Source organism: Chrysemys picta, chromosome 14 (assembly GCF_011386835.1).
Source record: "Chrysemys picta bellii isolate R12L10 chromosome 14, ASM1138683v2, whole genome shotgun sequence".
Classification (NCBI taxonomy): Eukaryota; Metazoa; Chordata; order Testudines; family Emydidae; genus Chrysemys; species Chrysemys picta.
Genome location: NC_088804.1, coordinates 39,309,041 through 39,325,420, shown reverse-complemented (window position 1 = coordinate 39,325,420; position 16,380 = coordinate 39,309,041). Strand labels below are relative to the sequence as shown.

Below are 16,380 nucleotides of genomic sequence, written 5' to 3'. Positions count from 1 at the left end.
GGCTGGCACTGGTGGAAACTAACTAGGCACAGGTAGCAAATGCTTTCCAGGGCAGTGGGCTTGAGTATACAGTGGAGGTAACACATTCCAGCTTGCCATTAGGGGAAGGAGGAGAGCTGCTTGCATTGCTCTTGGGACCAACTCCATCCAGCTCCAGAAATGACACTAATAGGCTCTAGAGCCACGGTTCTCAACCTATTTGCCATTGTGAGCCGCATCCAATACTACCTATATGGCCCTGAGGATGTCACATGGGCCACAGCTGTGTGGTGACTGGTCCGCAAGCTGAGAACCACTTCCCTAGATAGACAAAACTAGGAATATGAATGTTATCAGTTAGCTTTTTCTTGGGTGTGGGCAGAGACGTCCCCTTTATTTGTCCCTCTGGCTGAGTCTAAGTGTTGTCAGTTCTGAAAGTTTCCCATAGATTTCTCTGAACTGTAGTCCCCTCTCTCTGATATCTAGGGGGGAGATCACTGGACTTCAGCAGCCCAGGAATCACTGCTGGAGGCATGTCATTTACAGAGGGGAATTCCTTCTTGCTCCCTCCCCTCAATAAAATAAAAAGCACTCTGGACTTCAGGATTTTTATTTAATCCTAACAAAGGGAAGTTTCATAAGAACGGCTATACTGGGTCATACAATGACACTATCTAGCCCAGTGTCCTGTCTTTGGACAGTGCCCAGTGCCAAATGCTTGAGAGGGAATGAATGGAACAGGGCAATGGAGTGATCCATCCTCTGTCATCCAGCCCCAGCTTCTGGCAGTCAGAGGTTTAGGGACTCAGAGTGTGGGTTTGCATCCCAGAGCATCTTGGCTAATAGCCATTGATCGACCTATCCTCCTTCTGTAGGGAGAGATCCTGAAATGTAACCTTGATAGAATGTGAACTCTGCCGGTGTGTGAATGAGCGCTGGGGGGTCTCCGCTTATGTACACCATGAAAATCTGAACCTGTTTAGGAATCAAAATTATGCTAGAAAGCCCCATGATCCCGCTGCTCATCGGACCTTTAAACTCGAGTTTCCTTGGGTGCATGTAGCTTAGTGAAAATACTGAAAAAACAACGAGGAGTCCTTGTGGCACCTTAGAGACTAACAAATTTATTTGGGCATAAGCTTTCGTGGTCTAAAACCCACTTCATCAGATGCACGGAGTGGAAAATACAGTAGGCATTGGGAATGGATGGGTCACTACAGAAACTAAATACTAATTTCCCCATGCTAATTTCCCCCTACTGTTACCCTCACTTTCTTGTCAATTGTTTGAAATGGGCCACCCTGATTACCACTATAAAAGTGATTTTTTTCCTCCTGTTGATAATAGCCCACTTCCACTTTAATTGAATTGTCCCGTTAGAACGGACCCCCCCACTTGGTAAGGCAACTCCCATCTTTTCAGGTACTGTGTATATATATCTTCCTACTGAATCTTCCATTCCATGCGTCTGATAAAGTGGGTTTTAGCCCACGAAAGCTTATGCCCAGATAAATTTGTTAGTCTCTAGGGTGCCACAAGGACTCCTCGTTGTTTTTGCTGATACAGACTAACACGGCTACCCCTCTGAAACCTGAAAATACCGAGTGACCCTGTAGTAATCAGCTCTGGTTGGCTCACAGGCAGTACATTAGGGATCACCTTTACCTTGGCGCCTTCTAGTGCAGCCTACAGTCCAAACATAACCCCGAGTTCTGTGCTGTAGTTAGGCTTGGAAAGGTTAGTGTTTTATCAGTAAATGATCTACCAGCCGCATGCAAACCAATGAAAAAATATTTCCAATGATGCTGATAGAAATGTACAGATAGGCAAAGGAAGAAAAAAGGCTGCTTGAGAATTTCTTAGCGTTTGACTGAAGGGTATTTACTCTGTATATTTTGACATGTGATGTTGACATTTTGTGTGTTAACTTGCAGTGTAGCTTTTTGAATCTCAACATCTGTTGTCCTTAAATAAAGATTGTCCGACCCTCCCCATAATTTCCTGTGACTGTGAAAATGTAACTGGATGAAAAATGCTTAAAACCCAAAATTTTGCACGGTTGTGAAAATTTAAACAGATACAAATAAAAAGAAGCTTAAACATATTGATAACAGTCAAAACTGTAAAAAAGACAAACAAAAAACCAAAACGAACCCCACCCCCGGGTATTTTGCTAAGCTTAGCTAGTCCATGGCCACCTTTGCTTTCAATGGAGAGTGTTCCGATACCATGGTGAGGGATGTAGTATAAGAACCTGAATAGATCTACAGAGATTGTCGGCTCCTGCTTACCATACTCAGACTTGCTCTGAATGATGTGATCTATGTCACTTTATCCAAATCAAGTGCCATCCAAATCAAGTGCTATCGGAAAACTACCCATTCAGCCTTTATTGTTGCAAAATTTGAGTCCCAGTACTATCCTCTGCTCTGTTAGCACACCTCCCAGGATGCCAGAATACCTTTCTGTGCCCTGCGCTGCAAACAGCTCTAAAGAGAGCAGGTCTCCATAGTATTTCAGAGCCTGTGATGTACATCTCCGATGGAGCAGCTACACCCAACAAAGAGTCCTTTCTCCAGGCGTGTACAGAACTCTCATTGTGGTTAAGGGAAGAATAGCAAGGCCCGAGGGTCTAATGCTCTGGGTCTGGAACATGGTGGGACTTTGATTTAATGAATGAAATCGAGTGAGAGAAACCCGTTTTGCTTTGTCCTGGGGGGGTATGTCTAAAGCCACCTCTGTTATCGGTCTGGGGGTGATAGCATGGTTATTATGCAGAGGAGGGTAATGCAGGATGGTGTTACTAACTCACTGGCGCTTGGGAGTGCGGTTTCATGGCATGTGCTAACATGTGGTGTGGATGCTATGGACTCACCTGCACTAAAGCCTTAAAGGCAGCCGTTGGGTTTCAGCCTACGAGGGTTTGAAGCAGCCCTGGAGCTGATAACTTCACGTGAGCTAGGATGAGTGAAGTAGCCTGGCAAAGCAGTGACTGTTTCATAACGGGAACCTATGGTATCATGTCTGAGTTGGACCCTCTGATGCACCCACCAGCCCAGTTCTCCACCTGGAATGAAGTGAATCGGGGACACCAAACTGCCCAGCAGGAATCAGAATTGCTTTACTGATTTAGTGAATAACTGATCTAGCGAGTGTGTCGTTTTCAGCAGCTCTGAAGTTGCCTTTCAGGCTGTTTCTCCAATGGTGAACTTCTTGGTTGTTCTCCCACCCCTCCAAATTACCGACGTCGAATGCCTGTTTCCTCTGTAGGTGAGCCTTAAAGAATTGCAGACACAGCTGTGATGGGTCATTGATTTAGCTTCCTTTCATTCATTCCCAACTCCCCTCGCTCTGGAGATTGCAGATTTCACAGAAAACTCCAGTACCTAGCATTTGTGTTTAAAGTCACCAGGTGGTAGAAGCCAGATGCTGGTGATGAGAGAATATTTAGTTAGCGTTCATGGCATCTGAAGCAGTCCCCATCCCCTTCTGAAGAATATCTCCAGGGCTATAACAGCATCGCTGTGCTGTTCTCTGGGGCGTGTCCCAGCTGCGTAGATCTCGCTTGGTTGAATTGCATGGGATGGACTCAGTAGCGTTCTCTATATTTCTCTTATCTCATCATAGCTGGATAACACTGTTATTGGAGCTTGCCAAAGCAAACTCCCTCCTAAGAAAGTGCCTGTCCAAAAGAGGAGAGACTTGCGGGGACTGTGCCGCCTCCTGCCCCTTCCCTGACTGAATACAATCCCTTTTTCAAATGGCCTCCTATCTGATGGCTGCCTGATGTCCTGTGAATGGTGAGTCATGGTCAGTTTCCAGCAGATGCATCCTTGGGTTTTTCTACATGAGGAAATAGCTATCCTGCTTTAAACTTTCAGTCCAGCTCACTTCACAATAGTTCTCCCGTGTAGACAAGCCCTCTGTTGCAGACATTGCCACAGTTGATGTTAATTGGCCACCCATTGTTGGCTACCTGAATGAGCTGCTGAGACCGGACACATCCATCGCCCTACTGGAGGTAACCTCTCCTGACCTGGGCAGCATACATTAGAGCCAGAAGAGCTGACCCTGGCCCAGGACAACCAGAAGGAAATCCCTACACAGATCCCCTTGATGGGGAGAGGAGCCTATATCCCCAAGGGACCCCTTCTTAAGGAGCATCTCTATCTCTCCCACCTCTTTGGAGGCACAAAGAGAGCAGGGGAGCCCACTGGAAAGGAGAGAGGTATGGTTCTTCCATCAGAATTGGGAGAGCTGGCAGGCTCACCCCTAATCTCCCTCATTTGTCGGAGTCAGAGCTGTAACTAACCAGGTCTTGACGGCAGGGAATGCCCCTGCTGAGCTGACAGGTTCAGGCATTGCAGCGCTGCTCAAAATCTGAAATGAAGCCATCACGGTAGGAAGCCCAAAGGTTAGCATTTTCCTGGAGACTTTCTTTTAAAAAATACAAAGCCCCTCCTCCCTCACCCCCCAAGATGCAGACCATCCGCTCTCCACCTGAGACACTTTGCCTCCAAAGGGGGTTGTTGGAAAGTTCCAGGGAGAGGGTGGGGAGGCTGCAGTTAGCTTTCAATGCTGCTCAGGTTGCAGGTTCTGTCTGCAAACAGTCTATTCCCATTCCGCTGATTAGGGAGTTTTCTGGCTCTGAACAGCTGTTAAAAAGCTCTTCACGTTACTGGCGAGAGAAGGGCACCTAAGCCTCTGACGGCTCGGTTAGATTCGCCTGCCGTTGGCCGGCTGAACAGATTTTAATCCAAGTTCAAGGGTGATTGTGTCAGACTCACTGATCTGGATGTTGCTATGACTCAGCCGCTTTCCCGAAGCAAACATGGCCTTGAACTAATCTGGAGCTGGCTGATTACCCAGAAACGGAGTTTACGAACCCTGTTCAGTACAAGTCTCTCCTCTTTTGGACAGGCACTTTCTTGTATTTAAAAGTCTGGCATTAAGACAAGACTGTTATTTGTAGCATTAACCCGGAAGATGGCTCTAATGGAAGAGCTGTTCTTCCTCCAGTTCAGTGCTGCCTGCGTTCAGCCGCTGTCAGGTTTTCAATTCTAATCTTAAAAGCCACTGGCATTTATCAGCTGGGTACACAAACAGGGTGGAGGAGGCAGGTATCAGTGAGTGGGGTTTCTTGTGTATTAAATGGTACGTGCATAGTAACTGCACTCCGACTAGTTTAAATCGGATCCACTTTGTATCCTTCATGCAGTTTGCTGTTTGCGCTTGACTCCATGGGCTGAGTGACATTGGGCCAATCATTCCTGCTTCTCATTTCTCCTGTGTCACTTTCCAGTTCTTCCCTAGCCATGGGGCTGTTTGGGATTTAAACAGCCCTCGGCAGTGTCCTTGATCCCAGATACGGCTGTTTGCTTTGGCATTTAAATAATGAAAATATTCTTGTTTAGTTCTATACAATTACTTTTTAACACGTCCACTTTGGGCTTAAACTCCTCCAGTAACAGGATTCACTCCAGCTCAGTCTGGCCTAGGTAAATTAAAAACTGCCAGGCTGAATTTGTCTAGCTTCAACTTCCAGCCATTGGATCGTGTTAGACCTTCCTCTGCTAGGCTGAAGAGCCCATTATAAAATATTTGTTTCCCATGTAGATACTTACAGATCAAGTCACCCCTTAACCTTCTCTTTGTTAAGCTACACAGGTTGAGCTCCTTGAGTTTATCACTATCAGGCAGGTTTTCTAATCCCTTAATCATTCTCATGGCTCTTCTCTGAACCCTCTCCAGTTTATCAACATCCTTCAATTGTGAACACCAGAACTTGATGCAGGATTCCAGCTGTGGCCATACCAGTGCCAAATACAGAGGTAAAATAACCTCTCTACTCCTACGATGGCACCGCTGCCTGCGATGGAGGGGGCTGGACGTGGTGACCCAGGAGGTCCCTTCCAGTCCTCTGTCCTTTGTTCACGTCAGGCCATTAAATATACTCTCATATTATGGGTCAGCTGTTGCTTATCTTTAGAATCTGAGATGAACAGATCTGGATTCTCCACGGAAGGCAGGCATATGATGTAGTGGATACCTTCAGTTCCTTATGACCCCTGTCTGCAGCAGGCGGTATGTATCAGTGTTCAAAGAATCACTTGTGTTTGCAGTTTGTGGAAAACTTTCCTACTTCTGCCCCCTTTTTCGGTAAACTTTAAATCTTAACTAGCTCTGAGAGGAGGATCCAAAGTACAAGATATGCTCCAGTACACGATGCTTGGGAGCAGCTTTGAGGAAATGTTGAAATGCGGTAACCTATTGAGATTTCTCCAAGGTCCTCTGTAGGTATTGAATCTGTAATGACACCCAGTCTTCTGGATGCTGTGCTCAGGAACTATGGGGCACGTGTGCTGCCATCTTAATGGCTGAATCCGACGAGGATTAGGTGCTTCAGTGGAGGCAGGGGAGTGCGTCTGTCTGGTAGGACAAGAAGGGGATGGTCTCTTAAAGCAAACGCTGTTTGCTTTCCCTGCTCTCCCCTACTTATAAGTTTCAGATCCCCCCCGCATTCACACCTCTATGAAATCGGAGGTTTCTGGTGTCGAGAACATCTTACTTGTGGTCAGGGAGGTGGACAGCCTGCACTTGTAGGCTCCAAGCAGAGCATGTGATGCCTATCGACAGATCTCAATGAGAGGATTTTCTGATGGAAAGTTATTTGCTAGTTGGTCCTTGGATCTCTGCCTTCGTAAATCCTTGAAAAACTACCTCTTGCCACTGCTCCTGGCCGGGCTTGAAGCTGTGCAGGAGAATAGTGTGCGTTTGCAGTCGGCTTCATGTAACAGCTTTTTGAAAGTCTTCAGAATTGGCCCCTCTCACTGGGTTTGGGAGAACTGGGATTCTCTCTCTCCCAACCCCAGAAAGGACCCTGTTTGAGGGGGTGTCAGTCAACAATCTGTGTAGTTTTTATGGCAGCCTCCTCATCTCCCCTCAAATCCCTCTTGCTGCGTTCATTGTGAAATGTCTTGCTTTGTCTCCTATTCCCTAGTGCTGCACCGATACCGACACATCTTGGGACTGTGGCAGCCAGACATTGGGCCATACGGGGGACTGCTGAACGTGGTGGTGAGTACAGAGATGTCCCAGAGGTTTGTTGCATCAGCTTCTGGCAACAATTTCATACAAGCTCCTTTAAAACTTTTATGTTTCTGCCTTTTGGCATAAGTTGGCATTCACTGCGTTGCATTAGGAAGAGTTTGGTAAAGACGCTGCCTATGCAGGTCACTTGGCTGCCTCGTTGCCACAGTATTTGATACGTTTACCTGCATAGTGACTAGTCCCTGAAGAGCAGTACGTCAGACATGATACTGACAGAGGGGCTGATCCAAAGCCACTGAATTCAATGGGAATGTTTCCACTGACTCCAATGAGCTTTGGGTTAGGATCACAGTGAGACCAAGTCTAGAGAAGCAGAAGAGCTGCTGAATGTCCTTTGCCTCTCTGGATTTAGGATTATTGGGATTACTCTGAGAGGCTGAGGATAGAGGCTTGCCTGATGCCCTCTGATATCCTCCGGCACCTCTGCACCAAGGAGCATGGTTTGGCCGGTTTAACATACTAAACCCATTGAGTTTGTTAAGCTTTGAGCGCAAGCCTCTCTTGTAGAAATGTGTGTTCCAGAGCCTGATATCAAGGGCATCTGGCTGCAGCAGTGTGACCATACCAGAGCTCCACGGGGAGTGTACAGGGGGAGGGCAGTTACGGAGTGATCCACCCCGTCTCTCACTCATGGCTTCTGGCAGTCAGATGTTTAGGGTCGCCCCAAGCATGGGGTTGCATCCCTGACCATCTTGGCTAATAGCCCTCAATTACTTATCTAGTTCTTTTTTTTTGAACCCAGTTATGGTTTTTGCCATCACAACATTCCCTGGCAAGGAGTTCCACCGGTTTAGTTGTTCACTACGGCTAGCTTGTGAAGAGAGACCGCAGTGCCGATCTCTCCTTATGTCTTCGGGAGAAATCTCCATTACAGAATACTTGCTCTTCAAAGCCGCTTTCCCTTTGTGGGGTGAGGATTCAATGAGGTTTGCAGGAAGGGGGGGGGGGAAGAAAGGCTGTCTCTTTCACACGTCTTAGCAAGTGAAGGGGATCATGGCTTTCCTTACTGGCAGTGAGTAATAGCGCACAACAATTCATCATCCAAAAGCCAGACATAATTATGGAGACTAGAAGTCCTCCCTGTAAGAGAATCACTGGCAGCATGAGCTCGTCACAAACCAATTAGCGCTTGACTAGCCTCAGCATAATCTCGCTCTCCAGAGCCCAATGCGTATCTGGCATCAAGCTGCTTGCAGTAATAGACGTGAATGCTTATCCCATGAAACAAAGCCCTATAAAGGGTGGTTCTTCCCCCTCACAGAGGCTGCACTGTGTCTATTTGGGCTGGGATCTGGGCACCGGAAAGCAGCTATCTAGCACTGGAAATGCATCTGATTGTTGAGAACAGCTCCTCAGTGCCTTGAGGGAGAGCCACCTTATTCCCTAACTGGAGAGGTTCTGGGGCTGAGGCAACAGCTGCTGCCCAATGAATGAAGACGGGGGAGCATTGACTCCATTTGCTTCTCCCACCTCTTCACAGGTAGATGGCTTGTTTATCATTGGCTGGATGTACTTGCCCCCTCATGACCCTCACGTGGATGACCCAATGAGGTTCAAGCCCCTTTTCCGGATTCACTTAATGGAGAGGAAAAGTGCGACTGTCGAGTGTATGTACGGCCACAAGGGGCCCCACAATGGCCATATCCAGGTGAGCTCCAGCCTGTGCCTCTCTCCTCTCCCCACACACAGGTGAGTCTGGCTGTTTAACCTGGGCACCGTGCGCTGAGGAAGAGTTTGTATTCCACGGGCCTGTAAACAAAAGTACCCAGTGGTAGAGAATGTGACATCACTACCGTGATGGGTCACGCGCAAGGCTTTTTTCTGTCCATCTCTTAATCGGCTTTCCTTTAGTGACCGCAAGGGATCGTTTAGGCCAGTGGTTCTCAACCAGGGGTACGCGTACCCCAGGGGATACTTCAACTCATCTAGTCTTACAAAAAGCTACATAAAAAACGCTAGCAAAGTCAGCACAAACTACAATTTCAGACCGACAATGATTTTTTTTTATACTGCTCTATATACTATAGACTGAAATGTAACTACAATATTTACATTCCAATTGATTTCTAATTCTATGGTAAAAATGAGAAAGTCGGCAATAGTGTGATGTGAGACTTGTTTGCATTTTTATGACTGAGTTTGTAAGCAAGGAGTTTTTAAGTGAGGTGAAACTTGGGGGTACGCAAGACAAATCAGACGCCTGAAAAGGGAACAGTAGTCTGGAAAAGTTGAGAGCCACTGGTTTAGGCCATCTCCTGGTCAGTTCTGATCTCTAGGCTGATCGCACATTGAGGCCTTGCTTTCAGCTGGTGCCCCTGCATTGGTGAGGCTGGATCAGCCAGCGTCGGGGAGTCAAGGGAAGGGGTGTATTAAAAATGGTCCCATGTACTGACGTGTCCAAGTATGCACTGTGACCAGTCATCCCCTGTAGGGGCCTTGGGGAGGGTACTTGGGATAAGCCGTGGGGTAGGTGGGATGTAGAAGGAACAAACTCTCTAGGGAGATCCTGCTGCTTGAAACGAGGCTCAATTGCAAAAGGCAGCTTGACATTGGGATTCTCCCTTGGAATGATGCCCACTCGCTCCCTTTCCTCAGAGCATGGAGCTGCTGCATTAAGAGGCTGAAGCACTTGGCCTCCATTATCTTTAGCGGTCACCTATCGAGTCCCGCTGCCTTGTCATTGCAGCCAGGAGGGGCTGGCAAACTGCGTAAATCTTGCTGTCCAGCGTGTCGTGTTAAGGTTCTGTTTGAGGCAGCCTTTGTTACGTTGTTACATCAGCCTGCTGCTAACTTGAGCTCACCGACTCTCCCCAATAACTGCAGATCGTAAAGAAGGACGAATTCTCCACGAAGTGCAACCAGACAGATCACCATCGAATGTCAGGAGGAAGGCAGGAGGTAACAGCGTCCCTTCCAGCCTGGCTGGAAAGAGTCTGTCACTTGCATGTCCATCTAAATGCACGTGAGGCACAGCAGGGTGTGGCGTTACTGTCAGGTCCCAAATCTTTGTGATCTGTGTGGTCATGATGGGAGCTGGGATATGACCCCAAGGCGCCCACTTGTGTATAATTTTACAGGTATTGGGAAAAACAAAGCTGGCTGATCAATGGCAGTTTCTGTCCTTGAGGTTTTTCTAATGGATAGAAATAACTTGTGGTTTGAATTTGCCCTTGGTAAAACTTGTAGCGGACCAAATTTATCCTCCTCCGGCTGATGCAGGGAGACTGTCAGGTATGGGCTGCGCTTGGCCCTTGGGCTGCCCCTTGAAAATCATCACACGCAGATTTGTGTTGTGCATCGCACAATCCAAAGGAACCTCTTCGGCCACTGGGTAAGGCCTGGCTTCAGACTCCAGTTCACTGGACCGGCTCAGTACTCAGACTATACACCCACCTTGTTGGGAGACCTCTGTAATACTGGAGCACTATTGGTTGCTTTGCCGCACATATGTGCTGCAATAGCCAAACACAACGGAGTGCGTGAAGGACCATTTCTGTCTGTGTGCCAAGGTTACGAGATAATAAACAACCCTCAGCTCCCCACTCCTTAGCACGTGGCAAGATTTGGGCCACTGTGTCCTTGTTCTTCCTATGCCATGTCTGACCCCTCAGGTTGCGTTTTGATGGCCCAGTCTGGAATAAAGCAAGCAGCCTTCACGTTCTTCACAGTTCTCACAGGGTGCTGAGACCTGTGTGAAGTTGGGCCTGATATTAAATATCAGCCATGCTTGCGTGCCTCGTTTTCTTGTAATTATGGCAAGAGGGGCTCCTTTTACTGCCTGTCTGCTGAGATGAGGGATTAAAACCTTAGTTGGCAGTGCAGGAGTAATAGAATTAAATACAGCAGCTCTGCCTGTCGAGGAAAAAATCAGATATATCATGAGAGAGCTTCTCTGTTCACTGCTGCACCGTGTAGGGATGCTCATTGCTGAGAAGTTCAGTTAGGGAGTCCATCTAGTTAAAATCTGACTCTCTGAGTTTTCATACTTCAAACTGTTCCATCTGTGAAGCTAAAAAATCAATCCTTTACCCCAGGGGTTTCCCGGTAGAGGGCTGATCTATTGCTGAGGTAAGTTTTTGGTCAGTTCCGTAGCAGATGAATAATGTGTGCACAGTCCTTTGGAAACAGTGTTTTGGGTAAGTGTGAGAGAGAGCGTGGTAATGAGAGATTCTGTATTTAGAAGGTAAAGAATGCAGGTTCAGAAGATCACTTGAGAGGCGGATATCTTTAGTGGGGATGCTGTTGTCATGAAATTGTAACTCACCTTAGAGAAGTAGCTTTTCAGAGATTGCTCAGAGCTGCTGTTGAGACACTTTGGGGAGGTTTCTCAGAGCACATGAAGGATTTAGGAGCACAAATACTACAAGTCAATGGAATTTATTTTCCTCAATCTTTTAGTGTTTTTGACTCTTCCTCCTTTCTGATGATCAATACGCCATGTAGCATGATCCAGGAGATGGGGTGCAGGACCGAGACAACAAGGACTTGGGTCCCATTCCCAGTCTGACAAGTCACTTCCACTCTGTGCCCCAGTTTCTTTGTCGTTAACATGGGGGTAGTGGTCCTGCTCCCCTTTCATGAAGGGCTGTGAGGGCAGGGGATGAGAAGGGCTGTATAAAATAATAGGTATTTTTGTTTCTGTAACCAGCTGGGCACATGGGCTTTTTCCTCGCTCACTGTCTACGTGAATTCTGTTGCATGGCCAAGAATGAAGCTGTGCAGCTAAGGCACCATCGTAATTATAAAGTGTCTGTGAGTGGCTCGTTGGTTTTACGTGTATCTCCTCTGTGTGCACTGCAGGAATTCCGGACGTGGCTGAGGGAAGAATGGGGCCGGACTCTGGAGGATATCTTCCATGAGCACATGCAAGAACTCATCTTGATGAAGTTCATCTACACCAGCCAATACGAGTAAGGGGACCAGCTCTTTCCTAAACGTTGGGGTTAGGGGCATCTGAACTTGGCCCAGTACACTGCTGTTTTGTTGGTTCAGTCTTCCTGGTTAGCTGATAACCTTGCTACAACACATGTAAATGGGTCTTTTTCCTTCCACCGATTCCTGTTTTAGGGGCCTCTGCTGTGTTTGTAGAGAGGGTGGTATTTTCTGCACAGAAAATGAACATATGTAATAGTCCTCATCAGGTCCATTACCAGGATTATGATAGTGCCCCAGGACCTTAATTTGGATTGGGCCCTGTTTCACTGAGCAGTGTACAAACAGGTGATAAGACAGTCCTTTCCTGTAAGCATAGTGAAAGGTAAGATGCAGCAGGGGGACACCGTGATAGGCCATACGGTTACTCGGAATAGCTGTGTGCCCAGTAGATGGCTTTGGGTCATTTGATTTTGTGTAACCTTCAAATTGTACAAGCCTTCCCACCACAGCAAGGTGCAGTCCCCTGCACAGGATTCTGTGAACGGCTTTGAAAGACACTCAAAACACCAAGCAAAGAGATGTCCCTTGTGATTGGGGACCTGAATGTGAAAGTTGGAGCTGTAAGCTGTCATAAAGTAGTAGTGAGAAACAATGGTCTGGATTTACAAAAGGAGAGAGGAAGGGGTTTAGTTGAATTCTGCTGCTGTAATCGGCTGGTCCTTACAAACACCATCTTCACCCAACACACGAGATGCTTATGCACATGGATGTTACCTGACGGTATGGCCAGCAACCAAATTGACTAGGTAACGATGCAGCAATGAAGGGGATTGAGTATCTGTGTCAGGGAACTCTTGGTGCTGACTACCAGAGGACACTGGGTGCATAAGGCTTCCAGAGATCCCCTGGGTCTGGGATCTATGTACTAGTTCGCTACAGTGTTGTGCAAGGTCTCTACTGAAAGCCTGTGTCACACTGGTCATCACTGTCATTGTGAAATGTATGTACAGATAATATGTAAGGAGTGTGTGTACACATACGCTGGAAATCATCTTTATAAAGTCTGTGAGTTGGGGCCAGCCCCAGAAGTGGTAAACAAGTTTCTTTCAGGCAGAAGTTTATCTGTCAGTCTGCCTACATGTACATTGAGTATTGTGTACTTCATTGTGAAGTATTTACAGGGGATATTTACGCTCTGAGCAAAATGCTAATCAAGTGATTGCAAAGTCTCCAGGGGAAATTACAAACAGGAAAACACAAGCAGGTTTATCCTGTTTGCAAGTGAAAACAGTGGATTTTTCGGACTATAACTGCAGCTAAAGAGATTCAGTCTGCATCTTTCACCTAGGAGGTAAGTTGTTTCATTCAAAAAGGATCACAGCCAGGAGAATTTGGGTAAGAGAGATTTCATTCATGTGACATCCTGCTCAGGACATCCAGGACTGCGAACCACTTGTTACCCCTCTGCCTCAGCAAGTGAGAGCTTTGCTGCCACTAAGCTGTACCGGATCCCTGACACACCAGCCTGTCTGCCTTGCCAGCAAACTCTTCAAGATGCTGCTTGCCTTGCAGGTAACAATCTGAGTTCCCCCAGAGATGTGTCTCTGCAGTGTCCAGACCTCTCGCTGGACACATGGAAATTATTAGATTTGTTGCTTCCAAAGAGAGAGAGCACACATCAGCCTGTTAGGTTAGCCTGAAGATTCACGCTTCGCTTTAATACACAGCACTGAGATGGTTTTGTAATAAAACAAGAATAAGTTTATTAACAAAGGACCGAGATTTAAGTGATACTAAGCAAGAGCAAAAGAGAGGTATGGTTACAGACTAGTCACTAGAAAGCGTGCTTTATTTTGTTTTAAGCTTAATCCTAGCAAGTTTCAGTCTTGGCCTAAGCAGTTTTCTTACTCACATCAAGTTACCTGCATCTCCAGGGCAGGGGAACCAATGTTCACAGAATAAAATGGTGCTGTTCCCCAAGTGATAGAGAACTCAAATGTGTAATTGCTCCCTTTATAGTATCCAAAGTCCATTGTCTGTGCCTCAAGAGCCAGGAAGTTGTCCTGGGGTGCAGACTTTGTCCCCCTGTGTTGTTATTGAACTGCCGCTTGTTGGCTTTGTTTGCCATATATGTCAAGAAACTTTCATTGTCCTTTGCCTCCAGTCAGACAGGAGAATCCACATTCCTTTGTCTAGATAGGCTCCATGTATGCTCTGCCTCCCAAAGACATTTTAAAAACCTATTTCCAGCTCTCTCACATTACTCTTCATGCACTACCCATACATACATCACACAATGATTTCTGTGACCAGCCTGTCACCAGTGTATGAGTGGTATCTTACATGACACCTTTTAGAGACCCTACGTCAATGTGTTGAGGGTAATGAGTGTGTCAGGCCTGATATGAGTTGCACTACAGTGGGCCCTCTGCCAGTGGCTCTTAGGGTCACAGTTAGACAGCAGGGCATCTTGTGAGTTAAGTTTAGGCTCTAGTATGCAAGTTATGATTGTATTTTATACATAACCCTTTGTTTCCAGTACATTTGAATCTCTGTTCTTTGTTAAACTTGCTTTTGCTACCAACAAATCTAAGTGCTATGTGTGAAGCAGAGCTGAGTTCTGCAGTGTATCTGATAAGCTGAGGTGTCTTGTTCCTTTTGGGAACAGAGGATCTGAGAATTCTGTAAGTGTCCAGTGCATCAAGGGTGGGGCACTGCAGGGAGATGCCTGGGGGACTCAAGGGTTGGTGGATGTCTCTCGTTGACCTGTGAAGAGAGAGTAGTGCCTATGGAGGCCTGGAGGGCAGTGCTTGTGTTGTCAGAGGCTGATGGTGTTGGAACTGACCCACAGCAGGCACAGACAAGGGCAGGTGGTAGCAAGGTGCCTCTTCCCTGGAAACCCCTGGGAAGCGTCACGGTCTAATGGATAAAGACTTTCCCGAGTGCAGACCGTGTGGGTCAGGCAGGCAGTTGTTAGCCTCAAACATAAAATGAAAACTTGAAAGATCAGACGTTTGGCAGGTCCACTACGTTTGGATCTGTCCAAAATCAATGAAAACTACGGGACTTCTGTCTAGTACAGGTTTGTGGCATTGGCACAGGAGAAGGAGAACACCCCAAATGCACTTTGGAATAAAATGAAAACTCATGCTCAAAGTTGCCAAAGTGCACATTCTGAAAAATCAGCATTGGATCGTAGCATGGCTGACTGAGATGATGTTTGAGCTGGCAGAATAACAATGTAGAGTGAAAAAGAATGGCTTAGAGCAGAGGTCGGCAACCTTTCAGAAGTGGTGTGCCGAGTCTTCATCTATTCACTCTAATTTAAGGTTTCGCATGCCAGTAATAAATTTTAACCTTTTTAGAAGGTCTCTTTCTATAAGTATAATATATAACTCAATTATTGTTGTATGTAAAGTAAATAAGGTTCTTAAAATGTTTAAGAAGTTTCATTTAAAATTAAATTAAAATGCAGAGCCCCCCCCTGGACTGGTGGCCAGGACCTGGGCAGTGTGAGTGCCACTGAAAATCCGCTTGCGTGCTGCCTTTGGCACGCGTGCTATGGGTTGCCTACCCCCGTTTTAGAGACTGAAAAATGAAGGTGCAAGTACAAAGAACTGAGCAGACGCCTCCAAAATAGATTAGCTGAGACAAGAGCAAATACAGAAGGACAAAATGCACAGAGGTTGAGAGTCACAAAGAGGAATACAACAGAGATGTTTACAGTGGTTAGACTTACCAAAAAATTTTCCCTGTCATCAGACCCAATAAGAGATCATGATGGTGGAACCCTCACTGAAGGTGATGTTATCAAATGCCAGTGCAGAGATTATTGTGCCAATCTGTATCCCTCCTCAGAGCCACTCGTAATACAGGACAACAGAAAGGAGTATAGAGGTGGAGCCATCGATCCTGGGAGAACAAATCGTGCATGCTAATGTGAAAGTGAGGCCAGGGAAAGCACCAGGGGTAGATAGCATACCAGCAGAACTGTTGAAGTGATTGGTGACTGCGGGGTTTGTTTTGAGTTTGACACTTTATTGAGTTTGTTGATAAATTAAGAAAATTATTATGAGCCAGACTTGTACAGATCATAGAGCACTTGTAAACCGAGATACTGGATCCTTTCCATGGAAAGCCTGACAGAGTGCTTGGTATTGATCTCATGGTAAATTTGCAATGCTGTGTGGATTGGCTGGACAAAGGGAATCAATCTTTCTGCCCTTATCAAAGAAAGATTACATAACAGCGTAATAAGAATAGTATCATCTTGTTATCGTACACAAGCTAAGTTTTGCTCTAGATAATCCAGGATTGCACAAAGCAAAGAATAAAAGCAGAATTTCCATCACAACAGGATGGTTTCAGAGAGGGATGAGGCACGCATGATCAAATCGTGAACATCTATCGCATCAT

The 16,380-nt window shown here is 46.4% G+C and overlaps 1 protein-coding gene across 4 annotated transcripts in view; it reads left to right on the top strand.

Annotated features, from left to right (window-relative positions):
* Positions 1 to 16,380, top strand: part of FBXO31 (F-box protein 31) — a 40,393-nt gene that overhangs the window by 15,565 nt on the left and 8,448 nt on the right. For all 4 annotated transcript variants that reach the window (XR_010592619.1, XM_065567308.1, XM_065567306.1 and 1 more), the window contains 4 exons: positions 6,980 to 7,056; positions 8,570 to 8,737; positions 9,913 to 9,987; positions 11,890 to 11,999. Coding sequence is in view for 3 of the 4 variants with exons in the window: in XM_065567306.1 (XP_065423378.1) it covers positions 6,980 to 7,056; positions 8,570 to 8,737; positions 9,913 to 9,987; positions 11,890 to 11,999 (430 nt within the window). In the remaining variant the exon portion in view is untranslated. The remainder of the gene's footprint in view (positions 1 to 6,979; positions 7,057 to 8,569; positions 8,738 to 9,912; positions 9,988 to 11,889; positions 12,000 to 16,380) is intronic.